Source organism: Mytilus galloprovincialis, chromosome 6 (genome assembly GCF_965363235.1).
Source record: "Mytilus galloprovincialis chromosome 6, xbMytGall1.hap1.1, whole genome shotgun sequence".
NCBI lineage: Eukaryota > Metazoa > Mollusca > Bivalvia > Mytilida > Mytilidae > Mytilus > Mytilus galloprovincialis.
Window position 1 is genome coordinate 14,914,685 of NC_134843.1, and position 25,212 is coordinate 14,939,896.

The 25,212-nt window shown below is 33.5% G+C and overlaps 2 protein-coding genes across 4 annotated transcripts; one reads left to right on the top strand and one right to left on the bottom strand.

The window, feature by feature from the left end:
* The first annotated feature begins 1,387 nt into the window (after nt 1-1,387).
* LOC143079025 (cytochrome P450 2D20-like) lies at nt 1,388-12,756 on the top strand. 3 transcript variants are annotated; one of them, XM_076254134.1, is made up of 7 exons: nt 1,388-1,534; nt 6,831-7,383; nt 8,119-8,325; nt 10,061-10,199; nt 10,628-10,893; nt 11,274-11,401; nt 12,115-12,756. In XM_076254134.1, the coding sequence occupies exons 2-7, from the start codon at nt 6,835-6,837 to the stop codon at nt 12,350-12,352; spliced, it is 1,527 nt and encodes a 508-aa protein (XP_076110249.1). In that variant the 5' UTR covers nt 1,388-1,534; nt 6,831-6,834; the 3' UTR covers nt 12,353-12,756. The 3 variants fall into 3 exon arrangements, with proteins under 3 accessions (XP_076110249.1, XP_076110247.1, XP_076110248.1); XM_076254132.1 differs by lacking the exon at nt 1,388-1,534 and adding an exon at nt 4,901-5,024; XM_076254133.1 differs by lacking the exon at nt 1,388-1,534 and adding an exon at nt 6,524-6,613.
* Nucleotides 12,757-19,873: 7,117 nt separating this feature from the next.
* LOC143079026 (tetraspanin-9-like) lies at nt 19,874-25,212 on the bottom strand. Its single transcript, XM_076254135.1, has 7 exons — nt 25,064-25,212; nt 24,287-24,517; nt 23,794-23,868; nt 23,308-23,409; nt 22,538-22,732; nt 21,908-21,991; nt 19,874-20,735 (listed from the first exon to the last, which is right to left on the bottom strand). The coding sequence occupies exons 1-7, from the start codon at nt 25,121-25,123 to the stop codon at nt 20,658-20,660; spliced, it is 825 nt and encodes a 274-aa protein (XP_076110250.1). The 5' UTR covers nt 25,124-25,212; the 3' UTR covers nt 19,874-20,657.

A 25,212-nucleotide genomic window follows, 5' to 3' on the forward strand; every position in this document is an offset into this window, starting at 1 on the left:
AAGCAAAGCAAATTTAGTCTTAGCTATAATGGTTTTCTTTTTTTAAATTGTTATTTGGATGAGAGAGTTGTCTCATTGGCACTCACACCACATCGTCCTATATCTATTAGCTGCATGATTTGTTTTATTAGTTGTATTGGGCTTTGAACTAGCTGTTAATAAGTTCGAGTACTCTCAGATCTGTACTTATTGTCTTTTTGTTGTTGGGATATACAAGTACGCTGTCACGTCCACTCTGTGTAGTATTTATATTTGTATCCATCTGATGACTTAAGCCTCTTTCATTAATTTTTATAGTTCGTTCTTATGTTGTACTGTAACACCACTCTCCCAGTTTAAAAGGAGGGTTAGGGTCCCGCTAACATGTTTAACCCCGCGACATACTATATGTTTGTGAGTGTCCAAAGTCAGAAGCCTGTAATTACATATTTGTTTTTCGTTAAATTGTTTTACATTGTCAGTTCGGGGCCTTTTATAGCTGACTATGCGTATGGGCTTTGTTCATTGTTGAAGGTCCTACGGTGACCTAAATTGTTAATTTTTGTGTCATTTTATCTCTTTTGAAGAGTTGTCTTATTGGCAATCATACCACATCTTCTTTTTTATTTTTTATTAGTCAGCCTAGTATACGAACAAGGAAGACAGGCTCGATGTATGGACAAACAAGATAATCCTAGTGTATTCATTCATCCGTCCGCCACAAATCGCTTCCGTGCTTAAATTTTAAACTTCTTTGGAATTTGTAAAGCAACTTGGCATATTTATATACATCCACTTGAATCCTGGCTGGGGTACTAGGAAAAACCCCCTCAAGTGAAGGTCATGGCCAAAAACTATTAGTTCAACTTATTCGTGCACCATTGTGCATATGTACAAACCATTTCCGATCTCAAACTTCAAATCCCCTTGGATTTTGGTAATGAAACTCGGCAAGATTATTACTTAAAGATTTTTCAAGTATACAAGGAAGAAAACCATACACTGAAAGTCAAGGATAGAAACTTAGTTCAACTCAGCCATCCCAGTGCATATTTAAAAAAGTTGTTTCATCTCTCTAAACTTTAAAACCACTTGTATTTGGGGGCAAATTCATGGTGAATCAGAAATCGATGGGAGTACATATGTTTGAATAGAATAAAACATTACAATTTATACTTGTTTACTGGAGATGCCACCCAAGTGGTGGCTCCCATCACCATCCTGTATACTGTTTATTGTTTTTGCCACATTTGAAATATAATATGACGTTAACTTCAAATAATTTAAAACAGTCGACAATCGACAATAAAAATAACATATCTGACATATCTTACAACTTTGATAACCTTCTTCCTGTGTTACATAATATCAATTGTGTATAAGTGTTTCAGCTACCGTGAACTACGATGGTTATATGATTTGGATATTTTGTATATTGCAGTTTACAGATCAATCCAACTATATTAGTAGAAGGCATTGTCTCGAACGTCTTAAAAATTTGTTTAATCTAGTGATATCGCAGAGAAGGGAATATCACTTTCAGACAACTAAAAGGGTATGCATTCTTTAAACCATATATTTATATGTAGTACTATACTAATAGAGCGAAATACTTCAAGGTTTTGGCATTTTTAATATAACAACTTTTATGAAACAACAAAAACAAAAACAAAAACAACATACACTTTTTTTCGATTCGTCCGGAGTCACTTTTTTCTAAGGTTTGTTGTAATATTACATCGCGAAGAAAGCAGGGAATCCACTTCAGCGAAAATTTATTCGTGTGGAAAGGGGATGGTAAATTATACCACTGAGACAGTAGACATTTATCTAACAAAAGTGTCTATGCAAAGGCGGATTTAGCCCGCCCCCTTTTTTTTAGCTGGAAACATTTGGTTTAATATATAGGTCATAACTGAAGCATGACTGGAGCGGGCACATCTTCTGCAGTCAATAGGCCCCCTAACATTTCTGGATGTGCCACTGGTATGTTGTCTAAAATAAACATCGAGAGATCAACATAACATTTCAGTAATCTATAGTGCTTAAATCATCCCATAAGAAGACATTCTTTATTTGATTAGTCTTCATGTACTGCTATTGAATTATTGTCTTCCCGTTTTATTATTCGCCGACAGCTTTTCCGTATGCAGTATAAATTCCCATTTTCCACGCGACATATCAGAACACGGGAGCAATGAGATATCGGTTTTTAATTAGATTGGTATAAACTATAACCATGACACTATCGCTCGAAAATTGGCAATCGCACATAGCAAAATCAAGGGAACACCTTTAGTTAATGAATTTGAAAACGTTGGAAACATAATTAACAAATACATCTCGCTCTATCATCTCACTTATTTGTCACATGTTCCATGATCCTGTGTTGATTGTTTAACAATTAGTAACGATCGGTAGATTTCGACATCCATAAGTTAGCTTGCAGGTCAAGTTGTCGAGTTACTATTACAGAATGAATATTTTGGTCTTTTACTTTGTTTGTATTCGAAAGACTGCAGGAAGATCCCTGTGTATATGAATTAGCTAAATATATACAGTGGAGATCACTTCTAACCTCTCATCAAATCTGTCAGAATCTGTCAGGACAGCTGTTTTATGACAGTGAGTAGAACTGTCATCCTGTAACCTTTTAGACAGTTCTAGTTAGTACCGTTCTTACCTAAAACTGATTTTGTCAGTTCTACCTAGAACTGATTTAGACAGTTCTACGTAGAACTGATCCTGACAGTTCTATACCTGACAGTTCTATACGGGTAGAACAGTTCTACGATCAGAACTGATTTGATCAGTTCTACGGCTAGAATTGATTAAGTCAGTTCCATCCATAGACTCTTTGTGTAAAATACAAATAAGTCAAAAGAATATAATATCTATTAAAAAAATTTCTAATCACAACACTGTTTTAACATTTCTCGTACGGAAAATGTCAGTGACGTCATTTAGAGCTGTTCTACAATTCTGACAGGTATGGTCAGTTCTACTGCTAGAACACTTTTAGAACGGAGGACGTGTTTTTCAACAGACTAACGGCATTCCAATGGGAAACAATTGTGCCCCTCTTCTTGTCGACTTGTTTCGTTATTATTATAAGGCTGACTTCATACAGGAACTTCTTAGGAAGAAAGATAAGAAGTTAGCATCGAACTAGAGATAAAGGATACAACAGATACAGTTAAGTCGGCCTCATGTCTTGACTTACATCTAGAAATTGACAATGAGGGTCGGTTGAAAACAAAACTTTACGACAAAAGAGATGGTTTCAGCTTTCCAATTGTGAACTTTCCATTTATAAGTAGCAACATTCCAGCAGCACCTGCATACGGGGTATATATCTCCAAATTGATACGATATTCACGTGCTTGAATTTCCTATCATGATTTTCTTGATAGGGGTTGCTGCTCACAAGGAAGCTATTAAACCAAGAGTTCCAAATGGTGAAGTTGAAATTATCCCTTCGGAAATTTTACGGACGCCATCACGAGAATTGGTTGACCGTTATGGAATAACCGTTTCACAAATGATATCGGAAATGTTCCTTACGTCGTAACTGCAATCCCCTTCCCTTTCATGAATGTGACCTACCGAATTAGACTATTTACCGTATTTGTAATAACATAAGCAACACGACGGGTGCCACACGTGGAGCAGGATCTGCTTACCCTTCCGGATCACCTGAGATCACCCCTAGTTTTAGGTGGGTTTCGTGTTGCTTATGTTTTAGTTTTCTATGCTGTGTCATGTGTTTTATTGTTTGTCTGTTTATCTTCTTTCATTTTTAGCCAGGCGTTGTCAGTTTATTTTAGATTTAAGAGTTTGACTGTTCCTCTGTTGTCTTTCGTCCCTCCTTTAATCAGTTCTGCTGACAGTTCTACGGTTAGAACCAATTTATTCAGTTCTTCTGACAGTTCTACGGTTAGAACTGATTTGGTCAGTTCTGACAGTTCCACGGTTAGAACTGATTTTATTCAGTTCTGCTGACAGTTCTACGGTTAGAACTGATTTGGTCAGTTCTGCTGACAGTTCTACGACAAGAACTGATTTGGACAGTTCTGCTGACAGTTCTACGACAAGAACTGATTTGGACAGTTCTACCTAGAACAGTTTCTGATAGTTCTACATAGAGAACTGAATCTGACATTTCTACTTAGAACAGTTCTAGGGTAGAACTGTTCTAGAACAGTTTAGAACAGTTATATAGTTCAGAACAGTTATATGACAGATTATTCTGATAGTTCTAATGAGAGGTTAGAAGTTATTGTCACTCGTCTGCATGATTTCATTGATAAAATAATTTCCTCAACATTTCAATCACCAGAAACTCTTTTCAAATTACTCTTTAAGACATCACGAAATGTTGTCATGTTTATCCCACTTTTCTTTTATTCAAAATTTTATCAAATACATCTAAACCTAAACCGACCCCTACCAGCTCCCTTGATATTTTTTGGATTATAAATCGTCATATATAGCGCTTTTCTACGTACGATCTTCCTTGCCTTTCTTCTGTGTTGTATATATGGAACTAAATTATTACAGGGTCTTTACGGTTGTATGATGTTTTAAAATACCATATAGCTTTATTTGCTCTGCAGTATTACGTTTTGTACACGAGATTCCTATTTCGATGTTATATTGAGCTGTCACGGTCAAGCAAGGGTCATTCTAGAGATGACGCTTCTAGGTACATTGTAATAAATTATGACGATATTTGGTTTGAGACGTGAATTTATTTTTCGGGAAAAGACATCAGTAAGAAAATCATTTATTGGATCTTCCTAATGTCTGGCCATTTAGGAGTTCCCCATTTTATTCATTCATAATTAAGATTACAATCAATTTATAATACATGTAGTACGTACTGTCTGGTAAATGACCAAACATCTTCCCTTTCCTGTGATGTATATAGATTTCCGGTACGGTTTCCTTTTCTCATACAACCAATTATAAAAAAAGATTAATACAGTATCAAACGCATTAAGCGATTGAACAGACAGTGGAACTTACTTCAGCGTTTAAGAAAGGTAAGATGGTTCTTAATTAATAATTATAGCCTGGAAATTCATCATGTACTGTATTTACAGTTGCGTAAAGTTTTCAATCTACAAATGTATAATTTATATTTATAAAGATTTGAGAAAAAAAATACATGTACGAACTTCCTCATATTTGCGTAGAGAAAAATGTCTTTAAAAAATAAAAATTCAAGTAAATTGAGCAATTTTACGACATGCAACATTGTCATCATTAACTGGTTTGTAACAACATGAGAAATACGACGGGTACCACGTGTGGAGTTGAATCTGCTAGTCCTTCCGGAGCACCTGATATTATCCCCACTTTTTGGTTGGAATAATGTTGTTTAGTCTTCAGTTTTCTGTGTTGTGTCTTGTGTAGTATTATTTGTATTTTTGTCTTTTAGCCTTGGCGTTGTCAGTTCATTTTCTATCTATGAATTTGAATGTCCCTCTGGTATCCTTCGCCCTTTTTTAACGGATATGTATAGAAACGATGAACTGCAAAAATTTACTATCTCCATGCCTCTGTAAAACATTTGCCGTGTTACAAAATTAAGAGTACAGGTATTTTTTGATTCGAGTATACAAATAGTATATATTAGAACAACGATGAAATTCAAGAATATATTTTCAATCACACAATTACAAATGCTATCATAGTGTGTATACTAAAACTACTTTATATTGTTGTTTGTATCGTCAGATTTTACTATCCAATCTTTTTCAATAAAAAAATATTGTCTTTTGTTGATCATTGTTGAAGACTGTGTTGCCCTCTAATTATCTGTGTGTTATGTTTGTCATTGGGGTGCTGACTTATTGACAAACACCCCAACATAGTCTTTTTATTCGTGTCATACTTCTTTTGTTATCTTAAAATCCAAAGAATCTAAAATATATATTGTGTGGTCTTAATTCAAATATGTCTGGTATGTGATAATACGTAAAATATGTATCTTTAATTAAAATCTTTAAAGTTGAGCGACTTTGATTCAACTTTTGTTTCTTTTCATATATCTGATACATAGTTAGAAGCCCTGAGTATATGCATAAACCAATTTACGGGTTACAATGTAAGTATGTACATGTGACCCTACTTCCGTTGAAAGTAGTCCCAAGTTTTTGTGGTATGATTTATATATTATGGCATGTGTCGAGGTGAAGTGGATGCTTCAATTTATTGTCCACTATAAATGTATTATTAGAACTCGTCATTAGTGTCCATAAAAGGGCTATCTTCTACCACACATCAAGTATTGCTAATTTAATAGTACTCGTTATTTAAAAGTACTACAGACACCGACTGGTTAATTTCATAGTCGGACTGTGCGTTCTATAGTAAAAACTAAAAATTTGAAATTTCGCGAACTAAGGTACATATCAATTCTGTGAAAGGATGAGGAAGGAATTAAATATAAGAATATACAAGAGTACTTTACTGTGTATGAAACATTCAACCTCCTTGAGACTTTAACTTCCGGACTGGTTCAAGTGGTAAACAGAAACACAATTTAAATTAAGGAAGAAATTATTAAAGATTAGGATATCAATCTTTTATGCTGAAAGTTGATAAAAAAAATACAGCTCTAAAGGAGGTAAGAAAAGTTAGTGATGTTTCTTGATTTTTTATTTAAATTTAACAACAGATATGTTGCTTAGTCTTTAGTTTCTATGTTTTTGTCTTGTGTACTATTATTTATCTTTTTGGGACATGGCGATGTCAGTTTTTTTTATCTACGAGTTTGAATGTCCCTCTGGTATCATTCGCCCCTCTTTTACAAGATTTCGTATATTTTATCATTATCTTTATAGAAAAATGTTGTTTGAAATCCTGCTTGGAGTTGTGACAATCACCATCTTTATATTATACGGTTACATCACAAAAGAAAATCTAAAAAATCTGCCACCTGGACCGAAAGGGGTATTTTGGTTCGGATTAAAGATAGATATACCGAACATGCATTTAGACTTTACTAAATGGTGGAAAGTTTTCGGAGATGTATTTGAAGTGAAAATTCTAGGCAGAAGAATATTAGTATTGAATAGTCCAGAAACTATTCGAAAAGCCTTTGATTCTGAGGAATATAAAACCCTACTGAACCATAGACCGCCAAATTTCATTGGCTACAAGATCTGTAACCAATATAAGTGTGTTCTGCTACGAAAATATGACGCTACATTCATAGCTATGAAGAAAGAAATGATTCATTCTATGGATACCCATGGGTTTCAGTCGGAGCATTTCCGGTCACTTGCGGCAGACATGATGAATGATGTTGTAAAAGATTTCACCGACTTGAATGGGCGACCTATTGACCCCATGAATGTTCTTCGTCCGTCATTCTGTAAAATGATAGGAACCTTGGTAGGTATAAACAATTTATGTTATATTATTATTTGCTAGTTTATGTCGTAAAGAACTTGTAAATGAAGTTTAGATAATTAACCACCTGCAAGGATATACTCATTAATCTACATTTAAACTATTTGAAGTGGCATTCCTTCGTAAGCTGATTAAAAAGTTTGTATGAATAACCTTGTCCAGGTACCACTGATAAGACAAGTCGAGGGGCGGATCCGGCCATTTTTAAAGGTGGTTCTAATGGAAAGGGGGGGGGGTGTCCAACCATATGTCCACACTAAAAAGCATTGATGATAAAAAAGAGGGATTCCAACTCCCGGAACCACTCCAACCCCGTGATCCCTCACGGAAGTCTGCATTGCTCCAATACATGTTATGGATCCACATTTAAACTCATTATTGCATGTATATTGTATGAGAAAAAAATGTATCAACATAATACCGATCTCTAAGGTAAATTGAAAGGGAGCGAGGACATAAATAACTGACAAAACGAAAGTTTTCAAAGCTCGACTCTATTAACCAAAGGAACAACTGTAATATTCCTGAAATAATACAGGCATTTCCAAAAAATATTATGTGTTAAACCTGTTTTTTTATCTATCTGAACCTCCCACTTGTACAACAGTTTTCATAGTTCCGATATATTGACAATGACTGAATGAACTTCATTAACTTATAAATACCATTTAACGAAACTCAGAAAAGCTGTACAGTCATGTAATATATATTATATAGTTTGCAGGTAGTTGTTCACAAAGACTACAACAGCATGTTGCTGACTTTGACTGTCATGGAGACCAAATGATCAAACCACAGATTCATGGAGTGTACAAAAAGTTTCCATGGATACGATGGATTCCCTTCCAATTTTACAAACGTCTTTATAAGCTTGTGCAAAAAATTAAAAAAGATTTACAAAAAGAACTGTTATTTGATTTGAGGGTAAGCAAGAAGGTTTAATATTTATTTGAATAGTCATATGCTAGTGAATGCCAAAATCAATAAACTAGTCTGGGATATTTGTTCAAGGGTAGACAACTCGAAAGTTTTAAAGGTCTAAAGATCCATTCATGTTGGCTTCATTAAAAATCTTTCTAGGTACATACTCTTTTTACAGTACGCTTGAACAGTTATATGTACGTATACCTAATAAGGGATAATAATAAAAGTTGTAACTTGCATCCTATCAAAAACAAAATCGAAAAAAAACCGTCCATGAAGGAATGTATATCATTATTTTATCAGTTTATCGAAAAAAAAGTCGAATAAACACGAGACAACTAAGTACTATGTACACGAGAAAAGGTAAACGATAGATACACACAAGATAACGGTGGATGTACATGAGAATAGATGCACACGAGATAACGATGAGTGTTCACGATATAACGATGGATGTAAACACCATAAAGATAAATGTATTACACGAAATAACGATAAATGAACACGAAATAACGATGAAAGAACACGATATAACGATGAATGAACACGAAAATCAGGTATTTAAACAATGGATGTAAACGCGATAAATATAGATGAACACGTGATAACGATGGATGAACACGAGATAACGATGGATGTAAACGTGATAAAGATAGATAAAACACGAGATAACAATGAATGTTCACAATATAACGATGGATGTAAACGCGTTCAAAATAGATGTATTCGAGATATGAGAAATGACGATGATTGTTCATGAGATAACGATAGGTAGACACGTCGGAAATAACGACGGATGTTCATGAGATAACGATAGGTAGACATGTGATAACGATAGGTAGCAGTGGCGGATCCAGAGGGGGGGTTCCGGGGGTCCGCACCCCCCCTTTATTTTGGCCGATCAATGCATTTGAATCGGGACATATGTTTGCACCCCCCCTGCACCCCCCCTTTGCCCTGGGCTAGCACCCCCCCTTTCGAAAATTCCTGCATCCGCCACTGGGTAGACATGAAATAACGACGGATTTTTATGAGTTACGATAGACGTATGTGAGTTAATGGAATGTACACAAGATCACGCTGAAGGTACATCTGTAAACGAGATGACGATAAGTGTACCAGATATCAATGAATGTACATGATATAACGACGGATGTAAACGCGTTAAAAATGGATAAGAGATAACAACTCGAAATGGCGATGAATATTCATGAGATAACGATAAGTGAACACGAAATAGCGATGAATGTTCATGAGATTAAGATAGATATATAAGAGATAATGGAATGTACACAATATATCGATGAATGTGAACGAAATGTCGATGGATGAATACGAGATAAAGGTGAGTGTACATGAGATAACAATAGATTTACATTTGATAGCATTAGATCTACATGGGATAAAGATATATATTCATGAGATAACGGTGGATGTAAAATGGACGTACACGAGAAAACAATTGTTGAAAACAAGATATCGATCAATGGTCGCGAGATTTTGGTGGATATTAACTATATAAAAAAATAAAAAATATTACTAAAAAAAATCCCTTCATTTTTATTTTACTATGCATGCTTATTCGTTCAGCGGCTTTTTTTATTTTCAAAACTCTGAAATTAAGTGGTTGTCCCATTAGCACATGTATGGATATATTCAAAAGTTGTCATAGCATTGTCCTGAATAGAGATTCATTGACCTAATATAGTATAATCATATTTTTTCTGTCTTTCAGAACACTTATAACACTAAAGACATCAAATGCATGGTTCATCAGCTATTCAGATCACAGGAGCTTCAGACCTTAGAAAAAGGAAAGCCTTGGCTTACTGATGATCATATTCATGGAATCGCCATGGATTTAATAAACACATGTAAGTTGATTAGTGAACAATTTAGAAAAACGAGTATTTTTTTTTATGTATACAATTGAATAAAAGATACATTTAGAATGGAATGTGTCAAAGAGACAACAACTTGACCAAACAGCAGTATATATTACGGGTTACAAATGTGTCGAGTATGTTGTGTTCTGTCTCGATTGTAAAACTGTTAAATTTGCAATATGGTCTTCGACATCGACGTATAGGGCTTAATTGCACCCTATATAAGTATCCAGAATTTTAATCGGATTAATTACTAGGTATTTTTTCAGTTTTTTCGTTTGGACATTGTTCATATTTTACCATCGGCGGGTATAAGCTTTGGGATAAACCATTGTTTTTTTAATAACTCTGAGTGAAATCTTTATCAGCCAATCGTTATTGCAAGGTATGGTTTACAATTTTGAAATTTATTACAGCAATTTTAACCACAAAGGCTGTGATGTCGGGATTCATATTTCTAATGCTCCATTTTCCCGAGATGCAGCAGAAAATTCAAGACGAGATTGACGATGTGATTGGACAAGATCGTCAACCGGAAGTGGATGATAGAAAGAACACGCCATATATTCAAGCCTGTATATATGAATGCCTTCGGTATCAGTCTCATCTGCCCCTTACGGCGCCTCACTTTAACAGAAAGAAAGTTGATATATTTAAGTTTACAGTTCCACCTAAAACCATTGTAAGTTTATAGATGACATTGATCTTATTATCATAGAATATATATGTTTTCAAACAATTTAGCCTAGTAAATTAAAATTAAACTTTAATAACAGTGTAAAGTCTTGAGAAACAGCAAGTTCATAAAAGTCCGAACTTATAATCATTATTTATTTATCATAAAAAAAAAAATCCTAGGCTTTCAGATAGATAATCGGCTTTGAGCGTTCCTGAGGGAGGAAAATCACATAAAAGCGCTTCGGAAGCATGCAATGATAAAGTGTTGTTTTCATTTTTATAAATGATAAATATTGTCTCATTCAGGGCCAAGTTCAATATACACTTTATCCTCGAAAACATATTACTAATGACTAGATTTTGTTTAATTTATTGTAAAATTAGATATTTGGAAATCTGTTTGCCTGTCATCACGACGAGAAATTATGGGACGATCCATGGACATTCAAACCAGAGCGATATCTGACAGACGATGGCCAACTCATTGACAAAAATCATCCAAATATGAGAAAGTTAGTAACGTTAACGTGTAATTTATAGGATAATAATTTGTATGTTTTTCTTCCCTTTCTCTGAACGGGGACATCGGTATCCTAGTGGTAGTCATACAATTGTATTATTGCCTACACTTGTAATGCTATAAGGTTGTTCGAGTTCGAATTTTTCTACTGAATGTCGGTGATCCTATGCCAATTAAAATTGATAACCACGTGATAGCACAACAAAGTGGCGTTAAACACTAATAAATCAACCAATCAATCAATCTTTCTGGACGTATACTTAAAAGTAATCAGACCTGTCTTTTAATGGTTTTATTTAGAAAACTTCAGTCCGTCGTTAATTTCTATTTTTCAAGAAGATTTGAATGGTTTTACACCAATTAATTTTGGGGAGCTTTATAGCTTGCTGTTCGGTGTGAGCCACGGTTCTGTTTTTGAGACCGTACTTTAACTTATAATGGTTTACTTTTATTAATTGTGACTTGGATGGAGAGTTGTCCCATTGGCACTCATATCACATCTTTTTATATATCTATAAACAAGTGTTAATAAAGGATTTTTTTCTACTCTGGCTTCATCCACCAATAAAGACTGACCGTCATGATATAACAAATATTGCTGAAAGTATAACACTAGACACCAACAATTTATCATCAATCAATCATATTGACATATACTCTATGTTAACCACACTTAAAAATTGTACAATATTTTTTTTATTTTAGCTTAATTGCTTTTGGAGTCGGAGAGAGAATGTGTGTTGGATATGAAATGGCGCTTAATCGAATGTTTCTGTATACCACATACATATTGCAAAAATTCTCATTCGTTGTTCCGAATGGATCACAGCTAAAGTCACATGACCCACGCAAAATGGTTTCCGCATCACCAGTTCTGCTGCCACCGCCCTATATGTGTCGGGTTGTGAAAAGGAAGGAGATGGGAAAAGATGAAGCTGAATAAAGGTCGAATGGATTCACAAACATAGCTTTTGTGTTTACAGTACACATAAGTTTTCCCGCTGTTTTTTGGAAATTGATGTAGTACGACAGTTGCAACAACACATTATGGTTTGAATAATGAGAAAACGTTCGTTTCCGTATTTATGATCGTCTGCATTGTAGAATGTTCGTTTTGCTTACACAAAATGTTAGCAAAGTTTTTGCAAGTGCAATTCTAAAAATATAACTGTTTAACCGAGATAGATTTTAAATTAACATCTGCTTGCCAGCCATTGTTTAAATCATCTGCTATGAAAAGTGCATGTGTTTTAGTGTAAACTTGATATACAGAAGATACTGTTTTTAAATTGTTTTGTAAATATTTTTAATTTATGTTGTCATGTAATTAATTAAATGTAAATTGTGTTTGTTCTTTTAAGAATTGAAATATGTTTTGATTACCGTAAGCAGGTTTAAAAGTATCGACAGAAAATTTTCGATAGAAGGGAAACATGGGAAAACGAATTGTCGATGTAACCCAGATTAATTTAATTTAATTGATTCCTACTGTGTTCACTCTTTCATTTATCTGGTTTTTTTTATATATACATGTATAACCATTTAACTGGCTTTGCAATAATAAGGGTTGATACCTGATTACGACATCTCATATTGTTCCATCACCATAGGTAAATCAAAATAATTTCATAGAATCGGTGAAGATGTGACGTGGTAACGAATACTGAACTAATAAGTCTGTCACCCAAATGGTTGAATTGGCATAGGCGTATCCAGGGGGATCGGGCCCCTCTTTTGTGGGAAACATTTTGGTTGGTTTTATACAGAAAAGGGGGGGGTTGCATGAAGTTTTCTAAATAAAATCATTAAAAGACAGGTATGATTATACGTCCAGGAAGATTGATTGATTAGTTGATTTATAGGGAATCACTTTTAAGTATGACTGGAGCGGATCCCCTCTAAGGACAGTCAGTGTCCCCCCCTTTCCACTTTTTGAAAATTTCTGGATCTTCAACTGATTCGATATAGACATATAGTTAGACATAGTATTCACCCTTTTTTTGTATACCCACGAGGGCTATATATGCGATCACAAAAGTTCAAGCACTCCGACCCAGGCCCGGATTCAGCAATTTCAAAAAGGGGGTCTCAACCGTATGTACTTTTTTTCTAATGCATTGGTCGCCCGAAAAAAGAGCTTTTAATCCCCCCTTTCCTCTGGATCCGCCACTGCGAGCTGTGTAATGCCAATTCTTAATTAATTCAGGACGAAACTGTCACCTTTCTGTCGGACACAGCTGTTGTCTTTGGTTCATTTGTGCTAGAAAGGGTTTAACTGTAAAAGAAATGTAGAAACAGCTTCAAATTATTATTCGGAATAGTTTCATATACGTAAAGTTTCCTGTTAATTGATACTTGTTCCCTTCCGCTGCGTCATTACAATCTCTAGGACCAGTTATTATACGTTATGTTCGTTCAGTTGATAGGATAAGTGTTTTCCTGTATTTGCAAGTGTCTTTGAACTTCCGTATATAGAAATTAACCTTAGAGTTTAAACTATTTTTGCTTTCTTTTTCCTATTACTTTTTTCTTCTGAAAATTATAAGGACAAGGTTTATGTAAAGATCAATAACAGTAAACTTCCTTTACATGTTATATACAAATAAGCACAAAGCCAAATATTCGCGTCAGCATACACTCCAAACTCCATTGTAGATGGGAGAGTGTTATGTCGACTGACGTCCGAGGGTGGTATCCTAGTTGTTAGATAATGGACCGCGATTTCCATCACTGTCTCACGACTTTGGTCCTGATAACGCTTACTGTCATCGTTATTACTACGTCCGGGACTCATCGACCAGAACTTCATCGTCGTGGTTAGCGGTCTGGACAGCAAACCAACCTAACCCTGAAATCAGCCGTTGTGAAGGAAGTAGACTTCAAATCAACCATCATTTGTAAAAATTCAAATAGATCCAGTAAAACTAAAATGGCTGCCTTTTTAGCTCACGTGGCCCGATGGGCCAAAGTGAGCTTATGCCATCACTTGGCGTCCGTCGTCGTAAACTATTTCAAGAATCTTCTCCTCTGAAACTACTAGGCCAAATACTTCCAAACTTTAATAACTGAATGTTCCTTAGGGTATCTAGTTTTAAATTGTATCCGAAGTTTTGATCTATCAACAAACATGGTCGCCATTGCTAAAAATAGAACATAGGGGTCAAAAGCAGTTTTTGGCTTATAACTCAAAAACCGAAGCATTTAGAGCAAATCTAACGGAGTAAAATTAATTATCAGGTCAAGATCTATCTGCCCTGAACTTTTCAGATGAATCGGACAACCCGTTGTTGGGTTGCTGCCCCTGAATTGGAAATTTTAAGGAAATTTTGCTGTTTTTGGTTATTATCATGAATATTATTATAGGTAGAGATAAACTGTAAACAGCAAAAATGTTCAGCAAAGTAAGACCTAAAAATAAGTCAACATGACTGAAATGGTCAGTTGACCTCTTTAGGAGTTATTGCCCTTTATAGTCAATTTTTAACCATTTTTCATAAATCTTAGTTATCTTTTACAAAAATCTTCTCCTCTTAAACTACTGGGCCAAATTGAATTAAACTCGGCCACAACCATCATTAGGGTATCTAGTTTGAAAATTGTGTCCGGTGACCTGGCCATCCAAACAAGATGGCTGCCACGGCTAAAAGTAGAACATAGGGGTAAAATGTCAAAAACCAAAGCATTAAGATCAAATCTGACTGTGGTTGAATTGTTTATCAGGTCAAAATCTATCTGCCCTGAAATATTCAGATGGATCGGACGACACGTTGCTAGTTTGCTGCCCCTAAATTGGTAATTTTAAGGAAATTTTGCAGTTTTTAGCTCATCTTTCCTAAAAGGAAATGTGAGCTTTTCTCATCACTTGGCGTCCGTCGTCGTTGTCTGTCAACAATTTTTCAAACATCTTCTCCTCTGAAACTACTGAATGGATTTGGATGAAACTTAGCATGATTGTTCCTTAGATTATCCTGCACAAAGGTTGTGCTTCGATTTTTGATGCGTCAAAAAACATGGCCACCGTTACTTAAAATAGAACATAGGGGTCAAATGCAGTTTTTGGCTTATATCTCAAAAACTAAAGCATTTAAAGCAGTGGCGGATCCAGGGGGGGGGGGGGGTTCCGGGGGTGCGCACCCTACCTTTATTTTTGCCGATCAATGCATTTGTATCGGGACATATGTTTTGCACCCCCCCCCCTTTTGCCCTGGGTGCCCTGGGTTAGCACCCCCCTTTCGAAAATTCCTGCATCCGCCCCTGTAAAGCAAATCTGACATGGGGGTGAAAATGTGAAATGTGGTTGCTGCCACTTAATTGGTAATATTAAGGAAATTTTGCAGTTTTTGGTCATTATCTTGAATATTATTATAGATAAAGATAAACTGTAAACAGCAAAAATGATCAGCAAAGTAAGATCTACAAATAAGTTAAATATGACCAAAATTGTCAATTAAGGGGTTATTGTCCTTTAATGACAATTTTTCACAATTTGTTCATCATATTTGCTAACTTTAAAAAATCTTCTCCTCTAAAACTACTCAACCAAACTTCATTTGAATGATCAGTAGGGTGTATAAAATAAAGTTTGTGTTTTATTTTCTATTTCGTCAAAAAACATGGCGGAAGGCATTGTTTACCCGGTGAGCGATTCAGGCTCTTGAGAGCCTCTTGTTTCTAACCTGATAACAAAAACATTTATATGCTAACCGAGAGACTTCGAGCAACGAGCCGACCGTGCGAGGGCTTACCCGCTAGTCAAGTTCGTTAAACACCACTAGCTAGTTAATTATTGCCAATGAGACAACACTCCACCAAAGACCATATGACACATACATTAACAACTGCAGGTTATCATACGGCCTTCAACAATTAGCAAAGCCCTTATCGCATAATCAGCAATAAAAAGGACCCGAAGTGAATAATGTAAAACAATTCAAACGTGAAAACTGACAGCCTAATTTATGTACAAAATAATGAACGAAAAACAAATACATCTAGCTGTGTGTCACAATCAACAAACGACAGCCACTGAATTACATGCTCTACTTTATGTTGTAACGAAAAGTTGTCGATTCTATGTATTTTAACCCTCCCTGGACCCATTTAAAAAAACAAACATTTAATCATCGTGGTGATTAGTGACGTATAAAAGATCAGAACATTTTCCAGCTCGTCGGGTGAAGAATGAACAGATGTTAGGAAAATAAACATCGTTTTAATCAAAATACTAGTAGTTCCAGCTTCAAAAAAATGTTGTTTACCTTGTTTACACATTGATCACGTGAATTTCAAATGAATCTCACATATATGAAATGTATGTGAAAAATTTCACGTGAAATTCATCTCAAACGAGCTTATACACGAAACTCACGTGGAAATGTTAATATGAATTTCACGTGAACTTTAAAAACAAAAATAATTTTAATGTTTGCTTTGATATGATCCAGAGATGTATAAATGAAGTTTTTGGTATTTGGTTTATCAAATTTGAAAATTAAGTAGAAAATTGTTAAATAAACACATTCTTACATACTTTTTATTAGTTACTCGTGGATTTTCGGATTATCCAATCTCAATAAATGAATTAACGAATTTTGTAAAGACCTAGCCTGCGCGATAGTTTTTACTATGAGATTCGATAAATCTGGTAATCAACAAGTTTGCCTATGTAAGAAATCAATGTCTATCATGTGAATTACTTAACAGGATAAATATATTAGGTGTATTTGAATCTTGCAAGTTCTGCTCGTCTTTAAGATTGGGTTCTGCAGATCATAACCTCATTTTATGGATCAGTGAGCCAAATTTAGTTTTTTTGATCAAGTCTATATTTTGGATACTATAATAAGCAATAATCAACTATATGTGGCGTATTTTAACCGTCTTCCAGAGCTTGTATGATGTTTTCCTCATTTTCATAGTTCAAGTAGTAACGTTTATTTTAAAGTAAATAGATTCCTTACATAAAATGCTTCTCACGTATCAAAGAGTTCTATATGGAAGCGAGATTTTTTTACCAGATTACCCATTGTCTTATGCGTCTAGAAAATACAGTTCAACCTTTATTTCGTTCTTGTTCTTTGTTGCAAAAACACATAAATTTGACTGGTGCAGATTTCTGCAAAAATGGGATTATTGTGAGTTAAATGGTCGGTTACGCGGAGGGATCAATGATGGGTGGGACTAATGGGGTCTGATTGGTAGGTTTGTTAGACTAATGGATTGTTGTAATATCAGCCCTGCCCTATGGAATAAAAAACCTTTATATTTGTCGCGCATATAACCTGTGTACTTTAAAATCTATATGTTGTGTACAAGTTATCATTTTGTACAAGTTATCATTTTGTACAAATTATAATTTGTACAAAAATATTGTACAAATTATAATTTGTCTTTTGACTTTGTACAAATTGTAATTTGTACAAAAAGTGCTTGTACAAATTACAATTTGTACAAAATAGGACAAAAATTCACTTATAACTTGTACAATAATTTTTCATATGGATTTTGGCGAAAAAAGCATTGATACACATTATTGAATTGCTACTAAATGACCAGACAGTACACCTAAGTTACAAAATTCAAAAGTAGTTCTTTATCATTCGTTTGAGCAGGTGATCTAGTGATTTATGAAATCAGGTATTGCAAACCATCTTTTGGACTCTTAAATCGATGACGACCTGTTTTTTTTACTGCTTCACATAGCGAAAGTTGAAGCTCAGAAACCGTTGCTATGAATAAACGTGTATTTCACTGCTTCAGTCAGACTTTTGGATAAAATAAACATCCCAGAAGATTAAACACCCCATTTGGTTAGGAATATGACTATGCTATATGTCAGTTGTTTTTTTGCCGTTTTTTTCAACAAGGATCTTTGTATTATGACTGTGCATAACACTTAACAGAAATCAGTTGAGACAATCTAAACTTTAAAAACAAAATAAAATTTATGCAGACCAGACAGATGAACTTTTATTTTATAAGAAAACTAGTTGGTGTAGTATTATAAAATCATCAGACCCAATGGCATTGAACCATCAATCATTTCACAAACAAAAGTGAAGCGTAATAAGTCATGTAAATCCAATCTTTTGATGTACCAATTACAAATATAAATTATCACTTGCTTAAAGAAAGATTTGATTGTTTTCATGGACTTTTAGAAATAATGAATAAGTGGCAACAAATCTTTTGAGATCCTTTTCATGATCATCAAAACGCTATACACGATCTTTCACGATACAAAAAATGATACAAATTTAATCGTTTGCAAAGTTTCTGAATAAAAAAAAATACCTCAAAATAAGGATAAGAACTAATCAAGCAGTACTATTGAATGATATTTTTTTTTATAGAAAAAGACGTTTATGTATTAAAAATTTGAAAAAAATCCTATTTGTTTACTTTTTTTTTCTCTCAAAAATTTCAAAGATCAACCTGCCTTTTGTAGTTGTGTAAAAACGGTGTATTATGTTAATAAGGTGTAGTGTGTGGTCAGTTAATTACAATTCTATCGTGTGAATCATTGCATTTTTCACCAAAATTCGTTCTTAAAAGTTTGTACAAGTTATAAGCGAATTTTAGTCAAATCTTGTACAAATTGTAATTTGTACAGGCACGTTTTGTAGTCAAAATACAAATTATAATGTGTACAATATTTTTGTACAAATTATAATTTGTACAAAATGATAACTTGTACACAACATATATACCACACGATTTAAGATTATTAGTCCACACTATGCTCTTTTTCAACATTGCTTCTACAGATAACAAAATATGTACATCATTCTTGTCAAGTTTGATTAAAACATATAGAACGAGCAGTTTCACAGTTGAAATGAAAATTAGCAGTTAACGGACGAAGAAGGACACAAAGTGATATGGCAATAACTCAAATTGCTAAAACCCCATATTTATCCCAAATATCCGATAGTAATCTGCTTATTTGGTTCATGTCAAACGATAGCCTTCATATTAACTCTAAATTATGTGAATTACTATCCTCATTTTACACATTTAAAAACTAAATATTTGCTTAACTGAAACTTATAAAACTTATTTATAGTCTTCACCAGTTCATTGTCACATTATACTTGAATTGGTTTATTTTCTTTTCTGGGCAGTAAGAGTTATCCTTCGTTCTATATATACAATGTAGGCAACCGACTCTCCTCATAAAATTAAAAGAAAAAATACATTTGTATCTGTATTTTTACTGTATTTTTACTGTATTTCATTTTTCATTTACATGTTGTACTGTTAAATCAATCATCCTTAATCAGAACGATAGTTGTATGTGTGAGTGTATACGAGTGGGAGAGAAAGATTTTTATTTTTACTTTATGTGATTACATGTTTGTTATGAGTCCTATGATTAGGAAATAACATATCTTTATCTTTATCTTTAAAACGGTTTAAAAAATGTCAACAGTCTACTTTCAATGAACATAGATAAAAATCCGACTAGAAAAAAATGATTTATTTCAATGCATGGGACTATGAACTACTTTCAACAGAGTCTCTGTTAATGACAAAATGTACACAATGCTATTATGGCGTATTCACGAAAAAAAATGCAAACTTTTGTACAACTATATATATATATATATATATATATATATATATATATATATATATATATATATATATATATACATAAAAACAAACAATTACATCATTTAAACAATTATCAAACATATTGTAAAAATCTCAAGGTGCTTGACAGAAATTGCACAGCTTAAGTTTCTTAAGTTCACGCCATGGAAATTTGGTAGTAGTACATATAAGAATTTATAAGTTAGAGCTAAGTATGCAATGCTTTATAAGCCTTTTACGATATAGGACTATCAGTATATAGAAATGCACGTATTCATATTCCTAAAATTTTTACTTTATATATTACTGAAATGATACGAAAAGTAAGATATATACAAATATAAGTTTGAAAGTAAAAACAAAATTTGCAATGATTCAAAATATCAATATCTCTATAAGTTTCTGATCTGTTCTTGACCTTCATACTTCATAAATTGAGCACTTTAAGTCAACAAAACCACAAGCCCGACAGCTTTGACGCAGTGTACAATACATCTATTATTTGGAATGAAACAACAGTTTATTTTTTTTTCACCAATGACCATTCATATTTATTAAAACGCATAAGACAAACACGATCACATTGTCTGTGGAATTCTATCTAAATGTCTTGTGTTAAGACCTGGGTTTACGATAAATATGAATTCGCTGTTTCAATTCTTATCAGACATCTCTTTGTCTTCTTTGCGAATCTGCGAAACCAGAATAAACGATGTAGCAGCAGCGATAATCTGAAATATTACAAAAATAAATAAGTTAAAATAGTCATAGCCCATTATAAAGGTAACTTTGAATGTTATACGGAATACAAATTAAATGTTTGTTTAAAACTAACATTTTGCAAGAACTAAAATCATAGGCCATCATACATCCTTTAACCATAGGAAAAGCCCATTCTTTATGAGCTGTTATTAAGAGCCCCGACATTACAAATTAGAAACAATTAAAACGAGAAAACTAACGGCCTGATTTATAATAAAATAACGGTTTACGAAAAATATGACAGTCAGACATGAACCAGCGAAAACCACTGTATTACAAACTTCTGACATATAACTAATGTGGTGGGGTGAAACTTGTCTGGGATCTGGGACAGTAATGTAACAGCACAACTAAAGAAGTCACTGTAAAAACTAGTTGCATAACTAACACAAAAACAATAGACACAAAGCATTGAAATAAGAGTACCCGCAGTAACTAAAAGCTATTCAAAAGCCAATTACAAATAAATAAAGCATGTACTCAAATTCTTAATTATTTAGATTTAGCCACTTTTTAACAAGGTGAATGCGAAATTGATATTCGATGACCATAACTATGTGTGCAATCTGAATAATCATGATGCAGTAGTAATGTATTGGATGGGAGATGTTATATGACATGATCTATTCGTCACTGTCAAAATTTTATAAATCATCATCAATCCATATTTGTTTTCGTAATACAAATCGGTCAATTTTAATGCATCAGTTTTAACATATTAACATCAACATTATGCAATGTTATGCCTTTTTTTACTGAACTTTGTATGGCGAATTATATCTATGAACTCGTAGTCGGTGTTGAAGGGCTCGCTATGATTTTGAGAGGAGAACACTATCAAAACCGTTGCCGTTGGCTATGTGCAGGGTATAATCTGTATGTCTTTGTTGGAGAGCTGAGACTTCGAGATGGAGAAATCAAGCCTTACTCTAGGTGCTGTCGACCGTTTGTAGGTTTTTGATCTTTGGTCTCATACAGAAAACCCCAAAATCACTTTTGATGTGGTTAGATATTAGAAGATGTGGTTTGATTGCAATTGCTACATCTTTCCATCCAAGCCACAGTTTGTAAAAATGAACAATATAAGGTGAAAGTATATATCAAACTCGAAAAGATGAAGGTCAGTAAACACAATACTAACCTGTACAATAAGAATTAATATACAAATGGCGATAAAGGCACTTGTGTATTGGTCCAACAGTTGATTCAATATGTCATAACAACCCTAAAAAAAAATAAAACATGTCAAATATTTGAGAATATGTTTTGGGAAAATAGGGGGAACATGTGCAATTAAACCAGTACATAAAAAGTAGCATTAATATATCAAAATTTTAAATGTTGATTAACTCTTCAATGTTTGTAAAAAGACTTTTTAAATACATTTTGGGTTCGAGAATCAATAAAGAGACATTAATTGTCTAAATGCTTATCTGAAGCAGTACAATTAGCAGCGTTTAGGTTATTACTTAAACCAAAAAGAACAGGATTGTTTTTACTTCTACTTATCCTATAGAAATCTAAAATTGTAGATACCATAGAATAAGATATAAGAAGATGTGGTATGAAAGGCTATGAGACATCTCTCCATCCATGCTTTCTAACTTTCTAACATACACTATACATATACTTACATGTGTCAACCATTGTACTACATAATTATTGCAAGTCAGTTTGAATTTTTCTTGAGAAACTCTGACAATTTAGTGCGTATAGAGCCAAACATCATTTCATAAAAAACAATACATAAATCATATTTGAATAGTCTTACCCTATCGACATAGCTCGTAGCAGGATTGACAGCCAATGTACAAGGTTGAACGAAAGCTGTGGTAGCGCTGTCTGGTGTAGCTCCTTTACAACAAAAAGTTGGGACCACCCGTGGACCTCTTGTTGGTGTAGTCCACCATAAGGTTGAAATAAAATCGTTAACTTGGATTTGTTGATTTACACCACAACATTGGAACTACAAAACAAATGTGTGGCTATTTAAATTTATTACTCGCATCTGGTTTTATTTCAACACTTTACAAGGTAGTACTAGTGCATTTTTTATTTGTATGAAATATAAGTATTGAATATATACAAAAGATTATAGAAAATCAAGAAAATGTTTCAGAAACAGAAATATAGATCAGAAAAAAATAATTTACAAACGACTGGAGCAAGGGATCATTCGCATGTGATGACTTTCAATATAAAATAAATGTGAAACATATTAATCACTTCATATATATATCCAAAGCAATGCAAAGGTGCTTGTCATGACTGTTACAAATTAATTTAGTAAAGGTAGTCTAAGCCGCCTACCGTCTTGTGTCACAAAGCAACAAACGACAACAACTGAATTACGGGCTCTAGTTTATGTTATAAAGAAGAGTTGTCGTTTTTATGTATTTTATTAAACTGTTACAAATTAATTTAGTGAAGGTAGTCTAAGCCGCCTACCGCTCGATGGTCTATTGTAACAAATCAGTGCAAAAACAAATAGAACATTTTCAACTAATAACATAAAGTGCAATATACCATATAACAACTTACTGTGAGAAAGAGGAAGTTCCAAGCTGTTGTGAGAATACTCCCAAAGTCACCTTCATAGTTTTGTATCAACTGTAACATCTTCTGCCTTAAGTTTCCTTGGAACTGTTGAAATAAATTATAACATTGGTTACAAATGTAATAGCAAAATTTTTAGTTGTTATAGTAAAATTATAAATTGCCAAAGACAAAATTTTAATATAACACAAATATAGAATACCAGACACCTTTCAGATTCAAGATGACAGTACTTGAACAAAGATTTTTTTATCAACAATCTGACCATTTAAAGTAAAATTTGCAATAATGAGTACGTTAATATGTGCTTTAATGCATTATTGTTTCTTTAAATCTAGGAACATATCTATCGCAAAAATAATTCAAAATATTTGTATAATCAGAAACCGTTCAGTCTTTTTAACTGTCATTTTGTCTGCATTCTAATCATTGCTACGTTAGGAGAAAATGATAGTTGTCTTGTATACTTACTTCTTGTTTTATTTGGAAAGAAACTCCCAGCACAGTAACTTCCAAAACTAATAGGACAATAATAATCACGCCATACTGAAACGAAATATGTATATTTAGTATCAGAAGTATACACTATAAGAAGAAAAGCGCAACAGTTTCAATTTTTCAATTATTCAGAGAATATTATAATTTCACTATTAATTTTAAGTATTGTATTAATTTTCAAAATATGTGTTTATATATATACATTTCAATCTTTATTGAATTTTTAATCATTTGAACAAATAATGCCATTTTAACTATAGACAATCTTTTATATCGACAAATTATTCATATAATATTTATCACTTTACTTAAATATTGTACCATCGCTTTGTATAACTTCTATTATGATAGCACACTGACGATGAATTTGTACATTTAATATCAACTAGGCCTACATGCAGTAAAATTTGACTGGGTCTAACATACTAGATAATAGTTCCATGCAGGATCATTTGATAAGACTTACGATTATGAGTAACACTACCAGTCTTTTACAAGCTCCAACAATGCCCATCAGAGACACAACTATGGAAAAAATCCCAGTTGCTATGACCATTCCAGCTACTGCTCGAAGTAAGAATCCCATCCGGGTATTTCCTATTTCTATATTGTCTAGCAAAGGGAGATAAGATTGTAGATATTCGCCTCCTTTCGCTTGGACTGCAATACCTGCCGCCATCAACGCTATTCCAAAAATCTAAAACGCAATTTAAAAATCCATAGTTAAAAAAACTACATAATTTGTATACCACACATTCTTTTCTTCTATGATAGACTCATCAGACTCATTTGACTCGTCAAACAAACAAAAATAAAAGGCCAAAGAAAGACGGTCAAATAAAGTACGAAGCTGAAGAGCAATCATAATTCAAAATCCCGATAGTATAGGTCAAATACAGCTAGCGTAATATATTCTTCGTTTAGACAATCCTTAGTATTTCGAATAATTCAAAGTTTTGAACATATTTATTTTGAATAACGTTTGTGTGAAATTCAAGGTAAGGGTAATGCAACAAGGTTGTCATATATTCCATAATCTCTACACAAATTTGAAAAAAGATAGCGTGATCGTTTGCCTTGTTCTATTTAATCAGCATTATATGTTTTTTTACATAGAAACTTTATTAATTTCTAAAAATTCGTAAATTTCAAATGCAATATAAATATATGCACTTTGTAAATGAATATGTATTTCAAAAATTAATAAGCTAGCACATTTTATAATCATTAACTATAAACTTACCACAAATACTATGTTAATAGTTATAAGAAAAACCATTCCGAATTTCCCCAACAAATTCATCTTGAAGATTGTAAGCTCCTTAACACTATCGCAGAACTGTATGTTTATTCCTCGAAAGTCTAGCTACGAATGAGCAAGTTAATACTAAA

Bases quoted from the DNA above. Each gene is read 5' to 3' on its own strand.
- LOC143079026 (XM_076254135.1), bottom strand. From the start codon at position 25,123: ATGAATTTGTTGGGGAAATTCGGAATGGTTTTTCTTATAACTATTAAC. The intron at 24,518-25,063 runs GTAAGTTTATAG...ATTGCGTTTTAG, and splicing joins CTATTAACATAGTATTTGTG to ATTTTTGGAATAGCGTTGAT. The intron at 21,992-22,537 runs GTAAGACTATTC...ATTTTTTTTTAG, and splicing joins CTACGAGCTATGTCGATAGG to GGTTGTTATGACATATTGAA.
- LOC143079025 (XM_076254134.1), top strand. From the start codon at position 6,835: ATGTTGTTTGAAATCCTGCTTGGAGTTGTGACAATCACCATCTTTATA. The intron at 7,384-8,118 runs GTAGGTATAAAC...TATATTATATAG, and splicing joins GTAAAATGATAGGAACCTTG to TTTGCAGGTAGTTGTTCACA. The intron at 11,402-12,114 runs GTTAGTAACGTT...TTTTTATTTTAG, and splicing joins AATCATCCAAATATGAGAAA to CTTAATTGCTTTTGGAGTCG.